Below are 20,991 nucleotides of genomic sequence, written 5' to 3' on the forward strand. Positions count from 1 at the left end.
TGTTAACAATTATTGATAATGCAAGTATTTTGTAATTTATTGGAATTTTTTCTGTACAGTACTCTTAATAATCCCGCGGATCAGATGGATGTCATTGGAGTAGGCGGAATTAATTTTGAAGATCAAATTGCTCGTTTCTCCTCTAGAGGCATGACAACATGGGTATAACTTATATTTTTTAATAAACACCATCTTCTTAACTTTTATCAAAGTAGTAATGCAATCTTTTAACATGGAAAATATGATTGACTTGCAAATTAATTAAACTAGTAAAAGTCATAAAACATTTTCTTTTTTGTTCCCATATTGCACTTTGGCAGCAGAAGTCATACAGTTCAAAAATTGGAAAAATCTACAAATTGTTGGTTTAAAATCTAAATTTAATGCTTTTTCTTGCCACGGCTATAGCTAGAGAGGTAGGCTAGCAAGGTAGGCTAACCGAGAGCCAGCCTACCTTGCTCTAGGTTAGTCTGCATAGCTGGAGCTTTGTGAACTTGTAGACTATATAATCAGTAGTTACACATGATGAAAAATTTAAGAATTTGTAAAAAAAAAAAATCCCACTTTAAGCATACAGTATTCATTTAAACTACAAAAACGAACCTGTAAACATAACATTTTCACATATTGTAGTACTTAAGAATAAATCAGTTAAAAGTAGTAATGTGTAAACTCTTAATTTTCTCTAATGCTGTTTTTTGGAGTTGTGTCACTTCTGTTGCAAGGGTGTTATATAATCATGTTTTCTTCAGTGTCTCAAATTGTTTTGAAAGATTAGAACAAATGTGAAAAATAAAAAGTTGGTTTAGAAAGAAAAGGTTCAATATTTGGACTGTTTTTGAGTTTTATTTTTCATTTATTATAATTATTTTTAAAAATTATTTCATTTTAATGAGTAACCGTAATATTTTAATTCTTTCCTCATATTTTCTGTACATTTATGATTTTTTTTTCTTTTTTAATTAGTTACTCTCTCAATATATTTTAACATCCACATCTAAAATACATATTTTTTGAATTTCTGAGCTGGAAAAACAATTTTGGTAACATCCAGTAAAATCTTTAAAACTTGGTAAGCAATTTGTAAAACCTTTTACCAATAAAAATAAGTCTTGAAGAAATTTTCTTTTTTTTTTTAGAAGTCTGCCTTACTAAATTTTGTTTCTTGTTCTGCCAGTATCATTTGTAGAAGTTTGTACTATTTGATTCGTTATAATATTACACTTTTTGTAGGAATTGCCAGCTGGATATGGCAGAGTGAAACCAGACATTGTAACTTATGGATCATCTGTGAGAGGATCCAGTATTAAGTAAGCTTCTGATTTCACTGATTCTGCTGATAATAGTTAGCTTAGATGTTTATTCCATTTCTGACATTTATTTTTTCTCAGGGGCATGCACAGAAATTTTAGAACCTGTCACAAATCACTTTTACGATCCCCCTTCATATTGTTTACCCCTACGTATTTACATATATTTCGCCCCTTATTTTAAAAATCTCGGGCCCCCTTCTGGCTCGGTCCGGTCCAACAGATTTCCCTCCCCCTTCCCCCTGTACATGCCCTTGTTTTTTCTCAGATCTTCGAATTAGAAAATGAATTAATTGCTTGATAATGTTTTTTTAAAATTTTTTTTAAATTCTTAAATACTGCAATTTAAGTTTTTTAAACTGTACCAAACAGTGGCGGATGGGGCCGGCGGGCAGCCGGGCAAATGCCCGGTGGGCCGCCTCGGTTTGGGCCGCATTAAATCTTTCAATTGAATAGTACCAAAAAAAAAAAAAAGAAATTTTTTTTTTCTTCCTTAAAAAAACTAGTGAAAAAAATCTGTCGCCTAGAAGACGTGAAATCAAACCACTTTGCGACACTGGAAAATCTAAAATTGGTTCACTCATTTTTGTAAACGGATTTCAAATCTTCGTAAAAATCTTAGGAAGACCCTTGCCTTCTTTAAAAAAAAAAAAAACTGTCGACTGTTATATGACGAAAGCCTTCTTTTTCTTCCCTTGTGGACCGGCCGACCACGCACTCGGCGCCAGACTAAGCAATCGATTAGCACCCCACCTCATTAGCCCTTTCATTGATGATAGCCGATAACCATTTCACGGCCATCTGTGTACAGGGTACGGGGGGGGGGGGGGTGACAGGGACCAGTACAGGAACACTACTTGGGACGGGACGGCAAAAGGAGTTTTCCGAACGGAAACAGCTGTTTTTCATTCGAAGATGCAAAGAGAGAGGTATTTTTCCGAGAGTGAAGCCTAAGGCTGAAGGGTCGGGATTGTTTCCTGGAATTCTTTTCCATAATTTTTGCTTTAGGGTAACTGAGGATTATACCACACCTACCACTTCCTTTTTTACGGCTTTGTGAATAAAAGGGATTGGCGCGTTGTAACTTGTAGGCACTGGCAATCTATTTATTTTTTCTCCAGTTTCGAGGCAACAGGACTGAAAAATGATGGAGTCATTTGCAACACGTTTTAGCTGTCATTAAAAATCCTTTTGAAGTTATAATGAAATTGAAATTCATTTTGATGATTCAAACAAAGGATTTTGAGAGCAAGTTTGGTTCGTAAAAAAATTTACTTATTTCTAAAACTTTTACTTTAGTTATCCGTTACCGCTTTTAATTTGTAAAAATGTTTTGGAGACTTTGTTATTTATACTATCATTTCCAGGGCCGGATTTACATTTTAGTTGAAAGCTATTGCTTATAACGAAAAGTTGTGTATTGTCGTTCCTAAAAAAAATGGAAATATACTTGAAAAAAATCAATTTCATTTTCAAATGCTTGAAATTTTGCAAAAATGTGGCTACAAGCCTTGAATTTTAAAATTTCTAACAAATTGGAGTTGATAAGGGGGAGGAGTGCCAAAATATGTTTAATTCAGTGTGTGCTTCAATGTATGTTCGTCAAAGTATGCTTCAATTTTATTTCTTACTAAGAGTATAAATTATGAATTGTTCAAATGGGCAGTATATTACTCTCTTGCTACCTATTCTCTAAGTGTTGTACCCTATTTCTTTTAAAGCAATTTGTAGATAGGTTGCAGAGATGATTAAAAACTAGCTGTATCGAAAGTCCATGAGCGCAAGTAACAATGCATTATCCTTTCTCCTCCCTCGCTCTATTTCTCTGTCGACTGCCTCATCAATGTGTCGACCCCTAAAAAAATTTTACTGTGTTTTATCTCAACTTGCAAGAGTACATAATTTAAAAAAGTTTTGTTTGCCTACTTTTCCCCCGAATATTTTTGATTCCAATCTTCCTTTCTATGGCTTCAAACTGCAGAATTTTACTATATATATTTTTTTTTTCAAAATTCCCTCTGGGGGAACCCCTAAATTGGGAGCCCTGCATCATTCTCTCGATGCTATTCCCCTTCTTAAGGGAAATCCAAAAAGGCAGGCAAACACACATTAAAAAAACAAACACAAAAAAAAGAAAGAAAAAAAGAAAGGAAGGAAGAAAAAAATAATGCATAACTTTATGTGTCTCAGGGAAAAGACAAATATAGAGCAAAAAAAGTAATAATAGTCATTAAAAAAAAAAAAAAAACACTTTAGCATTTCTTTTTTCGCCACCGACAAAGTGGTCCGGATTACAAAAAGGGCCCCATACCTGAAATAACTTAAGGCCCCGTCAAGTCTAAATCCAGCCCTGATCATAAATGTTTTAGAAATAGTAACAAAACTGGCTTTATATGCTAGTCTATGTAATTATTCTTTTTAATATGAGATCTTCCAAACCACTCCTCTTGTTAATATTACCAAAGATCGTCTACAAACTGAGTTTAAAAAAAAACTTGTAAAAGTTTCCAGGGGAGGGTCCCCCACCTCTCCTTTTCGCCAGCATCGTTCAAGATTGGCCGATTTTGATAAATAAGGTGTCATTCGTTTCGTAATTAAGACCCGGGTAACATAGGCTATATTTTTGCAGACTTCAGCAATAGGAAAATTTGATTTAAACTTATACATCCTAATTTTAACCAATTTCATTCCTTTCTCTTTTTAGCATGGGTTTCAAATAAATATAACAAAATCTGTAACCATTCTACGGAAAAAACATTATTAGGTAAAAAACAATTTAGGTGTTGATTATTATTATATTCTTATTAAGTAAGAGCAATCTTTTGTAAACTAAGTTGTCTTCCAGTTTAAGGTAATAACACTAATTTCATTTATCTTTCATGTGTTTCAAACTAAGATGCTTGCTTGCAGGTATATAGTGCTCAAGCTATTGTATTATTCGTTTTCACCCGACTAAGGCAAAGTCAAAAGAAAGGGTTATGATTTTAGCAGTCTATGTATGTTTGTATTTACGGTTGTTTCACCGCAGCGTCAAAACTATTCATCCTATTTTGTTTTTTAATTGTAACCCGGCTAAAATAGGCTACATTTGAAACTTACAGTCCTGATTCTTTTTAAAATATCTTCGAAATTGAAGATTAGTCCAGTCAATAGGTAGAAAAAAACGGGCTTGACTTACAAAAAATGGGGTCAGAGATTTTTTTTTTTTTTAATTTGTATATACTAGTGCCAATATGAAAAAACCAAGTTATCCGGTAGTGCGGTAGTCCGTAGTCGTGCGGTATAGTAGAACTATAGTTGAGAACGCACGACAACGGCATTTGAATTGAATTATAATGTTATTAATGTGAAAGTGACAGAGGATTTCAATAGAACTAAATAAATAGGAATATCTAACCTATCGAGTTACTGGTTTTACTCAATAGGACGATGATATTAGACAGCACCTACCTTGTTTCTTATCTTTTAGGGGTTTTTTTTTTTTTTTTTTGCCGTTGTCGGGTTTCAGTTTTTTAATCTTTTATTTTTTAGAGCTACAATTTCCGAGGGAGTGCTCCAAACCTCTTCTCCCCTACCGTTATAAAAGACAAGTAGAATGCATCTTTAAGAGTGCAAATTAGAAAAATTTCTTGTTGCGGGCCCTAGAATCACTCCTCCACGTCACATCACAAAAAGAGCGCATTGAACTCCGTTTTTAGCACTACAATTGCAGAAAAAAATCCGCCGGAAAACCCCCGAACCACCCTCCTCTGAACATTTTTGGACATAATGTTTGCGTTTTGAACGTTTCAATTTCGAAAAACGGGCGTGGGGAGGGAGTCGCACCCGAGCGCATAATATTACGAAAGACAGTTAGAATACATTTCTAAGATTACAAATCAAGAAAAATTTCCTGGGATATGAACCGTCAAATCTCTCCTCACTCTAACATCTTCAAAAAGATCGCCTAAAACTGCATTAGAGCTACAAGTTCGAAAAATAGACAGGTGAGCGACACCGAACCTCTTCAATCCTAACATTACCAAAGATCGTCTAAAATGCGTTTTCAAAACTAAAAATTTCGAAAAATTTCCGGGGCGGAGTTAATACTATGCTTAAGGTTTGTTCATATCGGCTTCCTTTTAAATCAGAAATCCCATACAGCTGCCACAGAACAAACAGTACTTAGAGAAATACCACTTTGAGACGACGATTATGCATACATTTGTTGAGAAAAAGGCTGTAACCTTCTCAATAATTTTTACTCTTATGATAAACTTGTGTCGCCTAGTAAAAATTCCTTAAAAAATGCTCTGCTGTGAGCAATAAGATGCTTTACTGTGTGTCTGTAAATTCATCGATCGGTCGATAAGATAACTTTGTTGCATGACTGTCCCGGACCTTCTAAGGCCTTAACAGCTGCCTGTAATAATAGTCTGTAGGGGACAATGAACATGTAAAGGCAGGGGTGGCGTAGAACCGTGGCTGCCAATTTTAATTTAGGGATGAACAAAGTAAAAAAGAAAGAAAACCTTCTCAATATTTAAAAAAATTAAATGGAAGTAACAAAATACCAAGTGGAATTCCCGTGACAAAAAATATTTTCTCAACAAAATTTTGAAAGAAAATGCAACCCTTGAATATTAAACCTTTAAATATTATTTAGGAACATCCACGGTTCTTTATTATAATTTACCTAACTAAAGGCAGCTGAAATTTTTCGAGACATTCTGACAAATTAAAAAAAAAAAAAAATCAACCAAAAAAGTATTCAGTACATAGTAAAACCCTGTGACAAGTTTTAATTTAATACAATGAATGAATAGCTGGATAATAATGGCGGTTTCATAGGGGCCGCCGAAGCATGTTTTAAATAGAAAAAAGTTAAAATGCAGTAAGTGTTTGAATGTATAAGACGAAAGTAAAATAAAACTTTATTAAGATATTCTAGCTGGAGGATATTTAAAGTAAAATTAAGTTGGAAGAAGATCTGGTGTCCCTGAAAAGTACCACATTAGTCCAAAATGTTAAAAAATATTTTAACGAATCTCAAACTCTTTTATTTTCAAACAACTTCAAACAACAGGTTGGAAATTGAAAATTTCACTATGAAAAAACCAAAGAACTAAAATGATCTCGGAAAAGATATACTGGGGGAGGTTTTTCCATAACATTTGTATCAATAATTTAATAAAAAGATCGAGACTTAGCAAAGAATGCGGAAGGGAGAGACATCCTTTAGCCTTACCCTTCATTTTACACCTCCAAGGTATATTAGAAACGTGTTTAAAACTTCTATTTTGAAAGAGTGCAGGGGAAGTTTCTAAATCGGAACCCAGTCCCATCTCATATCGCCTATCATTATCAAAGATGGCCTACAATTCGTATTTAGAACTTCAAATTCGAAAAGCTTCCAGGAGAGTGATCACCCAAATCCCCTGCAGAAGTGTCTCCACCCCATCTTTAAGGATCATTTAAAATTTACTTTTTAGGACTACAATTAAGAAATTTTTCAGAGGTCATCGAATCTCTCCTCCCTCTTGTATCACCAAAGGTAGTGTGAAATTTCGTTTTTAGGACTTCAATCCCGAAAAGATTTCTGAGAAGAGCCCCTGAACCCTTGGTAACATCAGCAAATATCATCTACAACTGCGTTTTAGAATTCAAATTTCGAAAAATTACCGAATGAATGTCCCCGAACAGCTTCACCCACTAACATTACCGAAGATCGTCAAAAACTGCGTTTTAAAAGCTAACTTAGAAAATTTTTTGTTCCCTACACGCTCGCCAGCATCACTAAAGGTCCTCTCAAATTTCGTTTTATGGGATTCAATTCCAAAATATGTCCCGAAAATTCTCGCCCTCACGTCATTGAAAGTCGATGAAATAACGTTTTTTAAGCTTCAGTTTCCCAGAATTGTCAGTCCCCTTTACGTTATCAAAGAAGACCTACAATCCCTTTCTTTAGATTTCAATTACGAAAAAATTCTTGGAGAGCACCTTCGAGCCTCTTCTCTCCCAAACATTACCTAAGATCACCTAGAATGCATTTTTTAAGACAACTAATTGAAAAAAAATTCCCGGAGGGGAGGGGAGGACACCGGATCTTTGCTCTCATTAACATTGTCAAAGATAGTTTAAAGACGTTCATCAAAATTATACGTTCTCTTTTCACGCGATATCGCGTGAAAAGTTCCTCATCAATCGTTACTGCACATAAGACCTTCAGATACTGACTTTAGGAGAGGGGGGGGTAGGCAATTGATAGGTAACAAACTTTTTGAAGAACTTCAATTTCAAAAACCATAGCTCTCCCCCCAGAGATCGTCAATTGTCCCCTTAAATTGGCTCTTTGGGAACTTCAATTGATAAATTTTGCCCTGAAAGAATTCCTCCCCCCCCCCTAGTGTTTCAAAACAATGCTTACGCATAGTTTTAGAGCTCTGATTTTGAAAAAGTTTTGGGGGAATTCTCCAAATACCCCCTCCCGCAAACATCGCCCAAAATCATTTAAAAAGTCTAACAATGCGTTTTTGAAGCTATAATTTTGAAAATTTTTCGGGGGAGTGCCCCCGAACCTCCCATCATCAGCAAGAATATTAATTTTTACTATGCAGGTGTTCTTATTATTGATTCTTTTTCTCCACATTCGTAAAAGCAGTTCTCCTAATTTGAATACTCAAATTCTAATGGTGACTCCCTACTAAAACTAGAAGATGTATCCGCTCTATCTTTTATATCTGAAAAAAATAAATAAATAAGGACGGTGGGAGCGTCTCCTCTTCAAGGAGCAAGTCTTAAGGGGACCGGCTGGCCTGTAAATGCCAGGGCCGGTTCATGTTGCCCCATCCGCCACTGGTACCAAATTGAAAAAGTGACATTTTGTTGCCTAGTTTTACTTAATTACTGATTTAGTTTGTCTGCATAGCAAAATACATTCCAAAAAAATGCAGTGTGAGTCAGCATTTGACAAATATGAGATTTTTTTCTTAAAAATTCTAGGATTTATTTATTTTCTTTTTTTTAAAAATTAAGTAGTCTGCAGACTTTCTCATGAATCTGTAACAATCATCTCAACATTGCCCTGTTTCTGCTGTGAGGTATCATAAGCAGGGGCCTGCATAGAAATTTTGGGGCCCCTCACAAATAACTTTTTTGGGCCCACCTCCATATTGTTTACCTCTATATTTCACCCCTAGTTAAAAAAATACTGGCCCCCCTTCAGGCTCATGCCCGGGCCAACAGGTGTCCCTTCTCCCCCCCCCCCCCCGTGCACGCCCCTGATCATAAGTTGCATGTTGTGCAATAACTGACATTTTTAAATGGCACTTCTTCCATACATTATCTTACCATGTGTTATTATCATTTACTTCACTAGTTTTTTTAAAGATTAGGTGTAAAAAGAATTAAAATCTGATTGTATGTGACAATGGGGTTGTTTCCAAAATTTTAAAAGTATTTTTTTTTTCGGAAAGAGCATGCTTAAAAACATAGATCTGACCATTTTTTAAATAATTTCTTTAAGTTTTAATATTTTTAAAAATTACTTAAATAGGTGCTCTTTTATCGTTTAATGATTCTGCTGATGACATCACAAATGATGAAATGCCATTCAGTGTTGCTATTATGGTCCAAAATATTTAATTCACATCTTAACTCACGTGTATTGGCAACTATATGGTTGATAGCAAAGGTAGAGCGCAGTTTTAATTTGCTGCTTGATTATCATAATGTGGAAGCGTAGTAGAAAGATGCGGCAAAGTGCATCATTTGTGATGTCATAAAGACTACACCTTGTTTGAAAAATCAGAAATTTTAAAAAATTAATGAAAAAAACTGTTGGGAAAATGAAAGTATTTTCTGTGTCCATGTTTTTTTTTTTTTTTTTTTTTTTGCTCATTCTATCCATTTCAATGACTAAAAGTAGTACTTTTGACTGAAGGAAACCGCCCCATTGTTCTAACAAATTATTTAACTTTTATGAAGAAACTTTTACTTAAGTTATGCTATTAACTTGATCCTTATATTTTGGATGATAAACACACCTATTTTAAGATACATATTTGAAAACTATGCTCAGCTTTAAAACTTCCTCTTTTTTTTTTTTTTTTTTGATACATAGAGGAGGATGCAGATCATTGTCTGGCACAAGTGTAGCATCACCTGTAGTTGCTGGAGCTGTTACTTTGCTGATGAGGTATTTGTTATTTTTTGTAACTATAATAATAAAGAAAAGAGTTATCAACACTACTATCTTTGAAAAAAAAAATCTAATTACCAAACGGCACGACCTTAAGGGTCACAGATTTGGATGAAATTCTGGATTTAGGTTAGTATGCAGAGGTCTGTCCAGGATTTTTCACAGGGTTTGTGAAAAATCAAATAATTTTGTGAAAAATGAATTAATTTTGTGAAAAATCAAATAAATTCGCAAAAAAAAAAAAAAAAAAAAAAAAAAAAAAAATGTTAAAACGAAATTTTAGAATTTAGAGATGGCACAAATTGCATCAATTAAACTTAAAGTTGAGTGTTTTCCTCTTCTATGTTGAGAAAATCATTCTGAGGTGTTTTTCTGATATTTGGCGGGGGGGGGGGGGCATCGCTCTCTCAAGTATCAATATTACCATTCTACATTATGTTAAATTATACTAGAAATATTTCTGTGCAGTATTTAAAATAATTGTAACAAATAAATAAATAAATAAAATAAAATTCAGAATAGGGTTCAGCATTTTACTTTTTGACCCAAGACACTCTTAAAAAGCACAGAATTTCGTTTAAAACTTATAAGTTCCGTGATTTTAACAAAAATAAAAAGATATTTTAATTGTTTACCTCTTAACAAAGCGTAATAATCATCAAAAATTCGAAAAATTGGATTCCCATAGCGGATGCAAAGAGATCGCAATTCTCAAAGTGAAGGCACCAAAAGTATAAAAACGGCTTGTAAAAGAAATACCAGAAGAATTTTTGATAAAATTATTTTAAAATTGCATTTTAGTGTCCTATGATAAACATTTCATTAATATTTGTGGACACAGTTGACGCAAAAAAAAATAAAAAATAAACCATCTATTCAGCATTTTAATTTTTGACTCATAACAGAAAATGGAATTTTGCTTTAAAAACTTGAAAAAAGAGTTCTAACAGAAATAAAGAGGCTTTTCATTTATTTGCATCCTAATAAAGCGAAGCTAGCTTGAAAAAAGAACAAAATATGATTCTCATATCGGATGTTAAAAGATTGCATTTTTCAAAATGTAGACATCTAAAGAAAAAAAAACCGGTAATTAAGAGTTTATTTAAAGTTAATCATTCTTGTTAGCATCGAAAAATCAAAACCATATAATTTTCTCCCAAAATAACAATTAAACATTGACAAGCTGGTAAAATGATGAGAATATTTTCTAATCAAGTCATTATAAAGGTTCAATGCCAGACGCTAAGTGGTGGTAATTTTGAAGTTGGTAACCCTATCTGAAGCGATCATATTTTTTCCCCACCCATATCCTCCCTTTCCCCTATCCCTTTGCAGTTCTAAGTTCATTTCACAGATATATATTATTATTGTTTATTAAATTATGAGCGGGGAGAAAAGTGCTTACCAATGCCTTTTCAGAAAGTATACAACAACACCGCTGCTAATTAGATGTGATAAAACAAATAACCATTATATTTATTAGGCTGTAGCAATTATTTATCCCTTGCAGGAGCATTGCAAGAGTGCCGATTTTTTTTTTCTTTCAAAATTAGCCGATTTTGTATAAGCTGATCCCTCTAATTTGACTTAAAAAAAAGTTCCAAAAAATATCGGTTTATACACAGAAATATGGGTTATTTTGCTTTCAGATTTGCTCTTTCAATAAACAATTTGTGAAAGATCCGATCTTGTTTATCAGAATTTTGTGAAGGGTCCGTTTTGTTTGATCAGGATTTTGTGAAAGGTCGGTTTTGGTTGATCGGATTTTTGTGAAGGGTCCGTTAACGGACCCAAATATCCTCTGGCCAGACCTCTCATATGCACTAGATGTGAACCCAGGTAAAGCGGCTTGACTACATAGGCTCTAGTTCGGCTGCAATGGCGGTCCAAAGTTGCTGTTTGAATCCAGAAAAACAATGGTTTTTCCTTCGAAATTAAACTTTCTATACCCTTTTCTTGATTTGCATTGCCGTATGTGTCAATTAAATGCATTCACAATATGTACGGAGGGCCATCGTTGTACTGACAACAGACGTCGAATGTCTACAGAGGGTAGATATTGTCCCAAAGTTTCAAATTCTAATAAAGACGCCATTGCAATTCTGGAGTCCTGCAAATCAGTGTAATTCAGACGGCAAAAACTTGAGGATCATGAATTTGGATGAACTTCTGGATTTAGGTTGATTCGTACTAGATATGAGCGCAGGTAAAATAGTTTGAGTACATAGGCTTTAGTTCGGCTGTAAGGAGGGTCTAACTTTGCTGGTTTGGTCCCGGAACTGCAATAGTGTTTTCTTTGGAGAATTTGAAATTCTGGCACAATATTTGCTTTCCTAACATTAGTCGCATCTCTTGTTAGTGCAACATAGGGGCAGTGGAATTTATTCTACACAGTGACTGCATTCAGTTGGGTGATATTGCCATACAATATCAAGAAAAGATTTTAAAAAGGTTAATTTCAAAGGAAAAATTATTGCATTCTGGAGCTGAACTAGAAACTTTGGACCCCCATTACGGCCGAACTAGGACCTATGCAGTCAAACCGCTTTACCTGGGTTCATATCTAGGGGGAATTAACCTAAATCCAGAGTTTCATCCAAATCCGTGACCCTCAAGGTCGTGCCATTTGGTAGTTAGTTAAAGCTTAAATGTTTGTTTCAATTGTTAATGCTGAAATGGAATTTTTACTGCATGGTTAGGCAGTGATGTACTTAGCATGGGTGACACCTGGGCCGGTAATTTATGTGTCATCCCCCCCTCTCAACAAACACAAAAGAAAAAAATTATGTAAATTTGAAAACGTGACATTCATGCAATTCAGAAACTGCATTTGTGTTGTAACAAAATTTTAAGTCGACCAATCTACAAAAAATAGATAAATATGGGGAATCCGGGGGTTTACTCCGTGGAAAATTTTCGAATTTGTAGTCTTAAAAATGCATTTAGCTGTGTAATTTTGAAAAACTTGCAATTCCACTTAGATTGTTACCCCCCAGAAGTGTGACACCCCGAGCGTACTCCCCCCCCCCCTTCGTAGTGACGCCACTGGTTTAGGGCTTAATTTCTAACAAAAAAATCGCAGAGCCTTGTGCCTTTGAAAACTTATATTCTGGTGAAAATGGTCTGAAAATTTGACAAGTCGGTTAAAATTCACCAAAAAAAAAAGCATAAAAGCTAAATTCGTATGCAAATTAAGCCTTGGGTGTGATTATATATGGAACTGCTTACTGGTGAAACATAATTTCCATTGTATTTTCATGAATGATTTTTTATATATTTTAAAAATATTTCTTACAAAAGTAGTATTTTATTTTATTATATTTAATGAATTTCTTTTTTTCCACAAAATTATTGATTTTTAAGAAAAATAATTTACAAAACAAAACTTCAGGGCCTGGTCTGATTGTGGATAGTTTAAAATTAAAGTGCCCATTTTATTCAGTGGTGTGATGTATTTATGTCAATAAAGTTAGTAAAATTGAAAACTCAAGAACTGTGAGTTTATGTAGTCTGAAATTGACAAATGATAATAATTATTAAATTTATAGCCTTTACTCCTATCTCCTCAGTCAAGGAGCTTTAAATGAGTAGGACATAGGAGTCTTTTGTGTCTGCAATTTCTTTCTTTTTCATTATGTTAAATATATTTTTATCACCTTTTGGTTAAAATTAATTAAATTGAATCGAATTCGGACAAGTAAAATGCCAATAAGTCAATTGTTTTTCCCCATTAAATTAATAATTTTTCTTTAAAATAATTTGCAAAGCAAGATTTTAAGCATGAACTAAATGGTGCTTACTCTCTAAAAATGTCACCACATATTCTTACACCATTTTTCTCCAGCGGGGTGATTCATCTTGGTGGCGCCATCAATCCAGCCAGCATGAAGCAAGCGCTGATGGCGTCAGCTCGTCGCTTGCCCGGTGTTCCAATTTTCGAGCAAGGGTGGGGGAAGCTGGATCTGGTTCGTGCTTACCAGGCCCTGCGCAGCTACAGGCCACAGGCAACCCTCAGTCCCAGCTATCTGGATCTTACTGAATGCCCATACATGTGGCCTTATTGCTCACAGCCATTGTACTATGGTGGTCTTCCTACTATTGTAAATGTAAGTACAAGCAGTGGTTGCTATTTTTTATCAGATTTTTATTGATATTGTGTAGCTTGTATTGGCCTTTAATTTTGACAGAAAACCTTGATTTATGTTTAGAAGTAACATGTTACAGTAGAGTCTCAAAAATCCGAGGTAATTAGGGCTCACCTCACCTTGGACTACTGAAAGCTCGAATTATCCGGATAATTCCTTCAGGTTTAAAATTTGCACTATGCGGAAGACATTAGGAGGAGCACCTTTTACTTCCCTGTGTAAAGAAAAGAAACTTTTGCCTTCACGGAAAATTTATTGCTCAAATTTCAACACAAATTTCCTTTTAATTGCGTCGAAACGAATTTTGACTTAATTGTTTCTCGATATCCCTACGTATTTATGTGTGCAAGGCAACCAAAACATGCATTCTGACTGCACCCGAATCTACTTCGATGAGTTTTCCATGACGTCTTATCAATATGCATTCATGCATATATTTGTATCTTGGTTACACAGAAAGCTCAGCTTTTGGAAGGTTTCAATTTTCCCGTATTTGCAGCTTATGTGACTTCAGGTTGTGCACCTCTTTTTTTTTTGATGAAAATCGGATACTCCAAAAGGAATGTTAGCGTGATCTTTGTGGCAAATCAATGCCACTTTAACGCATCAAGGTTGTTATCTCTATGGCATCGCTTAATCTATATTTTGTAGTCGATGAATATTTCGCGCCACTTAGGGAGCGTTGTTGAAACCAACCTCTCGATGTTTTTTATTATTAACAGAACGAAAAAGCTTTGCAGTAACGAAATGTTTCTATTTTCAAATTTTAATGAAATTTGAATTTTTTGCTACTAAAAATATAGAAATAAAGCACCTCGGATTAAGCGGAACCTCGAACTTTTGAGACTCGGATTTTCAAGACTCTACTGTATATTCTTTTTTAAAAAATTATTGTTATGAATGCTATAATGCCCTAAAAATATGCCATTTTGCTTGCTATTATTATTTTAATGTTGGAATTAAAATTAATGAGTATTTATCACACTTTTACAAAGCACTGCTACCTTAAAAAGAACTTGTTTGCTTCATTTCAAAGTTCATACCATGTTTCGGTCTTCAAAAAATCATTGCATATTTATATTATTTTTGTTGTTTCAAGTTGAAGCATATAAGTGATCTCAGTAACAGTATAATATTTATTGCCTAACTTTGTTGCATTATTTGTTTTGCATCCTTATAGTATATTGTCTTTATTCTATTACGATTTTGATTGTCTTCTTAGAAGCTCTCATAATAGTCTTATCATTATTATTATTTTTTAATTCCTCATCGTTCAACCATAATTTCAATGTTATTTTATTCCGTTCTTAAAGCTCCTTATTGAAGATCATTTGAGAAAGTTTTTGTGACTATTTTTTGTTTTTTAATTTTAGGTTACAATATTGAATGGAATGGGTGTTTCAGGAAAAATTGTTGGCAAGGTAATATTGCTTTTTTCCCTTTTTTTTTTGAATTTATTCATACATAACCATAAAGTGAAAAGTAAATCTTGTTTTGACTGTGTTGAGTTAACAAATAAATACCTTTGTGCTTTAAAATTAAATGAATCAATTGACTAACGTTTTGATGCACAAAAATTGCAAATTACTGCAGACACGTGTTTCGGTGTTATGAGGAACACTTTTTTCTTGTTGATATACTTTCTGGAAATTGAACCATCTCTAATCATTATCTTTCCTGTTTAGCCCCTATGGCATCCCTACACCCCACAGTATGGCCACCTTCTGGAAATAGCCTACTCCTACTTGGACATCCTGTGACCCTGGTCTGGCTCTTGTAACACAAAAACACATGTCAGCAGTAATTCGCAATTTTTGTGCATCAAAATGTTGGTTACTTGATTCATTTATGTTGAATTAATTTGCATTTGAACTTTGTTCACACTGAAAACTTGGTTAATTCATAAGGTAATCAATATTGTTACAAGAATAGAATTAAGATAGGTGCGTTTTTGGTAGACATTTAGAGAAATGTACTATTTCTTGTTGATGTGCTTGATGGAAATTGAACCGTCTCTGATCGTTATCTTTTCTGTTAAGCTCCAATGGCATCCCTACACCCCACAATATGGCCATCTTCTGGAAATGGCCCTCTCCTATTCAGACATCCTCTGGCCCTAGTCTGGCTACATAGGTGTTCCTTGTAAAACCGCAACACATGTCTGCAGTAATTTGTAATTTTTGTGCATCAAAACGTTGGTTAATAGATTCATTTATGTTGAATTAATTTGCATTTGAACTTTATTGACACTGAAAACTTAGTTAATTTATAAGGTTATCAATATTATTACAAGAATAGAATTATGATAGACGTCGTAGTCTCTTTGGTAGACATTTAGAGGAATGCACTATTTCTTGTTGATATGTGGGATGGAAGTAGAACCATCTCTGATCATTATCTCTCCTTTTCAGCCCCAATGGCATCCCTACACCCCACAGTATGGCCACCATCTGGAAGTGGCCCTTTCCTACTCAGACATCCTGTGGCCCTGGTCTGGCTACATAGCTGTTCATATTACTGTGTCTTCACTGGCTACCAACTGGGAAGGCATTTCTCAGGGACACATCTCATTTACAGTGGAATCCCCACCAGAGGTAAAGATTTATTCCTTTTATAGTGCCATGCAATCAAGATAAGTACAGTCATTCCTTTTTTTTAATATTGTTTTTGTATTTTGGTGTATATTGTTTTGTATTTTTTGCAAAGTCTAAGTAAAGGTTCTTAATTTTTCTACAAAATTTGTTATTTTTTTTATTCATTGAGCGTAATTGATTTTCAAATGTTGTTTTGCCAAATCAGATTGAAACAAAAAGTCAAAATAATATTTTGTATGATATTTTATTTTTTTCAAAGTGTTTGACTTTTTTTTTTCTCTCCAGAAATGATTCTAAGTCTTTAGTGCTTATATTCCTAAAAACAATTAAAAAGTCCTTCCTTTTCCTCAATTTCATCACAGTTTTTTTTTAAATTTATCGCGAAAATGTAAGTTTGAAATACCATTTGTGCGATCTGTATTTTTTCATCTAACAAAAGAGAGGTTGAGTTTGTCTGAAAAGCTTATGATGTAAACTTCCTAAAAATGAATAACTTTTTACTTTGCTCTAAAAGTCAATACAGTGAAATCTCATTACAACAAACATCAAAGGACCACAAATTTTGTTCATTGTAGTAAGAAATTCTATGCAATGGTATTCAAGCAATGTAACATAAATTAAATCGAGATTGTAAATGTATTTTGTTGAAACAAATATTTCTTTGTATCAGTATTAACTGTAACAGGATTTTACTATATTTTTTTTACTATCAAGCAAAATCGAATTGAAAAAAATATTATTTTACCTTAGTAAAATAGAAACAAATAAGTTTTAATGCTGGTTGTTTTTCAAATAAATTGAATTCCGTGTAATAACGAAAAAGAAATGTAAATTTTCAATCAAGATCATTTCAGAGAGTTTTTATTGTTTCAATTACTGTGAACTCAATTGAAATATGTTTATTTTTCTATTTAAACTGCTAAATTTCAAAAGATATATCAGTAATGGCTCTTGAATCATTTCAATGAAATCTGTATCATTTAAGTTGTTGCTTGATGAGCTAGAGTATATTTTGTTCCTCATTAGTTTTATATTATGCATAAAAAGTAAATTTCACATTAAGTTCCTTGCAGGAAGACTTTGTATTTTCTAACTTTCATGTTCTTTTAAAAATTTCATATGCTCTGTATGTTGCAATTTTCTAGTATTTTTAACCTCTGACGCACAAATGAAGGGGATTATAAGTTTGACGTGTCGTATATCTGTGTGTCTGTCTGTGGCACTCGAGCGCCTAAAGGGATGGACCGATTTTGGAAAACAAAAAAAAATGTTCGAAAGGAGAGTTGATCGAGAATGTTCTTAGCTAGGTTGCGTCTTTGGATGGCATTAATTAACAAAGATGTTAATTTAAAACCTCTAAAAGGTTTTTCGCAAATTTTTGAAGTGAAAATATATTTAAAAATTATAAAACTTAGTACCAAAATTAAGATTTTTTTAATGCATCTGATAGAATGTGTTTGTAACTTCCATGTTGTATAAAATTTGAATTATAACGCTTTTTTAAAGCAGATTTTTAATACACCTAAGCTTTTTTTTTTCAGAGATTAGTAATCGAGTTCAATGTTGGCCGACAAAGGAAATTAAAAGCAATGATTTAAAATTTTTATCTGTTGCCCATTTCTATTTGTGAACAAATAAAACACTTGCAATTGATTGATAATAGCATAGTCTTAAAAAGGATTTTCAATTTATCCTCTTGATTTTTAATTTGTGACCCAGTTGGTTTTTTTTTTAATTTTTAGTTTTAGTTACTTGTTGCAGTTAATTAGTTTTTTTATCTGTAGAACTTTGTTTTACCACTTTTTTTTGTTTATATTATTAAAAAAAAAAAAAAAAACATTTTTTTAAAATAAAGTTGACTGACATTAAACTTATGCTTTCTGTAAATTTATGTATTTACTGTCGTATGAACAAGTTATATGAATGATGTTCAAAATTTTTAAGTGGAAAGTTTCCTTCATTTTTCATGAGCTTGTTGCATGCAAACATATGTTTTTAGAGCAAGAAGCTCAAATGTGTTTCAGCTGGTCTGTGGATTTCAACTTTGAATGAGCTTGGTCTTGCTTGGAAGGATTAAATAGTTGTAGATTGTTCTGTTGAATGAATACAATGTTTTTGTTTTCTTTCTTTTTCTTTTTGGCAAGTTCTGTTAAAATTCACACTGTTTTTATTTTAGGAGGGTGAAACTGAGCCTAGAAAGTCTCACATAAAACTTCCTCTTAAAGTGAAAATCATTCCAACTCCTCCGCGAAGGTAAGCATAATTATCCATTTATATTAATTCAATTTAAATAAAATAAGATGATAATTGATAAAGAACTTACCTTCTATTTGTTCATCTGTTGTTCACATTGCGGCTTCTCTCTATAATCATTTATATTTTTTTTAATTGTGTTGTGTTATCATTGTTTCATGCTTTGTGCAGTCACTGCTCAACAATAGTTTAACTAATGAAAAGATTAACAACATTTATTAGCTTACATTACATCACATATCTACACACTACGACGGTTCAAGAGCCTTTGACTGTTTTGCAATATGGATGCAAACATGGAACAAAAAATAATTTTTGATTTGGATTTGAAAGTTTGTATTTTGGTTTATAGTTTTGGTTTGCTTTTAGCAAGTTCTTTTACAGTTCAGTTCAGGGATTGTAATTATAAAGATATTTTTACAAGCATGAATCTTTTTTTCTTTGACATTATCAAGTGTTTATTCCATTGCATTTATACAGGTAGTTATCAAAATAATGGAAACACTCTGTGACAAGTGTGGTGGGAATCGCTACTCTGACATAAATGTTCTGTTGGTAAAGGTGCCTTCTGACTCTAATCACTCACACTGGTGAATCCAGATGGTGATTGAGTTCTCTGGTCATTTTTGCTGATATTGTTCGCTTTTTGGACATTACAATCCTCTTCAATACCGTCGATTTCTTTCACTAAGCTTCTCTTTCCATCCTTTATTTTGCTTTGCCGAGCTTTTCTTACCTCGCTGCGTGTATGCTGTCATGACTTTAGATACTGTACCTCTAGAAACACCAAAAAGTTGAGATGTTTCAGTTACACTTTCTTCAGCTAGACGTGCTTCAACAATTTGGCCTCTTTTAAAATTTGAGAGGTCCAATATTTCACGCGCTTAAAAAAAATCCAAGACCTCCAGAACTTCAGTCAATCCACCATATACTACCAGAATATGTACATTGCTACTTATAAAAAACACAGATATGTAGTTTTATTCTTTATTATGTACGAAGCACATTCAAAAATATCACTTTTATTCACAGGTGTTTCGATTATTTTTATAACTACCTGTATATTATTGTCAACATTTGCCTTTCAGACCTGAAGAGTTTCAATACATATTTAATATATTTAGCAAAGTATTTATATTTTATTATTATTATTTTTTTTAATTCTTATTTTCTTACGTAGAAAAAACAAAAAAAAAAAAAAAAAATTCAGGAACTATGCAGTTTCAAAACTTGTCTTAAATGTTTTAGAGCTTTCTTTCATTAGTTCCTTGCTTCTTCCTATAAAACTCTTTTAACTTAATCAGTTCTCGAAAACATCCTAAGTAATTATACACATTGAGAAAAAATTAGCTGTCACTCAGTGATTACCTTAAAAGGTGGATCTGATAAGACCCAATTAACACATTTGGGTTGTTTTCTAATCTTGTCCTTTCATTCTTAAAATTTGATTTTGTTTGTTTAAAATATATATTTTGTTGCATTATTTTGGATTTACATGTTTTACTTTTAGATTTTTTGACCATTTATTGCTTACTCTTCTCTGAAACTTATTTATTAATTTTTTTAGTAAGCGTGTACTGTGGGATCAGTATCATAACTTAAGGTATCCACCAGGATATTTTCCTAGAGATAACTTGCGTATGAAGAATGACCCCTTAGATTGGTAAGTGAATGTTTTGTGCACCAAAATAATGAATATACTGTGTTGGATTTTTTTTCTGCATTGCTGATGTATTTTAAATCCTTCTGTTTTTAGTCATCTAAGTTCAGATTGTTTGAACTTTGATAAAAAAAACCCTGCAAACTTATTTTTAAATTTAAAAGTTAGTGCAATAGTTGCAAAATAAGCCTGGAAATACTGTGACTACTTTTATTAATTTTCATGTATTATGAAAAAAATATTAATTTTTTTACAAAAGTTTTTGAATGATTTGCAATAGTTTGTTAAGGCACATCGAAAATTACCACTCTATGTGACATTATTAGTTTGAGGGAAGTTAGGAGGCAACAGTTTTCTTCAGCTCCTCTTAAATACATGCTTGTTTTGATCCTATTCTTTGTGCATGTAGCACTTTTCAATGTTCATTGATCTAGCCCAGTTTCGCAACTGTAAATTATAGCAACAGAGGAATTTTTTTATATTCTGATAAATTGTTTTTGTTATTGATGCAAATAGTTTTGATCTTTTTTTTAGAAATCTTCTGAACATTTGTTTTTTAACTATCGTATAGCTTAAATTTTAGTGAAGTAACAGAGGTATGAGGTCTCTGTACACATCTTGTCCTCACAACACAAACTGGTGGAATAGACATTGAAAAGTCGTCGAATCTGGTCCAAACACTCGCCTATAACTGATCTAAAAACCTTCCCTAACTCGTCAAAATGTCCCCTCAGAACAGTCGAAGGTCATCTTGTACACATCAAAAAGACGACTACAATGGATGAAAAATGGTGGAATTAGATCAATAATAGACGATATCCATAGCACTAGGTAACGTTATTAAGCAAAG

The 20,991-nt window shown here is 33.2% G+C and overlaps 1 protein-coding gene across 1 annotated transcript in view; it reads left to right on the forward strand.

Moving 5' to 3' along the window:
• LOC129223829 (membrane-bound transcription factor site-1 protease-like) overlaps window positions 1–20,991 on the forward strand; it is a 58,656-nt gene that overhangs the window by 21,607 nt on the left and 16,058 nt on the right. Inside the window, exons 10-17 of the mRNA XM_054858189.1 lie at window positions 60–162; window positions 1,234–1,310; window positions 9,412–9,486; window positions 13,334–13,595; window positions 15,008–15,055; window positions 16,046–16,228; window positions 18,408–18,481; window positions 20,049–20,144. Of these exons, the coding sequence (XP_054714164.1) occupies window positions 60–162; window positions 1,234–1,310; window positions 9,412–9,486; window positions 13,334–13,595; window positions 15,008–15,055; window positions 16,046–16,228; window positions 18,408–18,481; window positions 20,049–20,144 (918 nt within the window). The remainder of the gene's footprint in view (window positions 1–59; window positions 163–1,233; window positions 1,311–9,411; window positions 9,487–13,333; window positions 13,596–15,007; window positions 15,056–16,045; window positions 16,229–18,407; window positions 18,482–20,048; window positions 20,145–20,991) is intronic.

The sequence above is a fragment of the Uloborus diversus genome, chromosome 6, assembly GCF_026930045.1.
Source record: "Uloborus diversus isolate 005 chromosome 6, Udiv.v.3.1, whole genome shotgun sequence".
Classification (NCBI taxonomy): Eukaryota; Metazoa; Arthropoda; class Arachnida; order Araneae; family Uloboridae; genus Uloborus; species Uloborus diversus.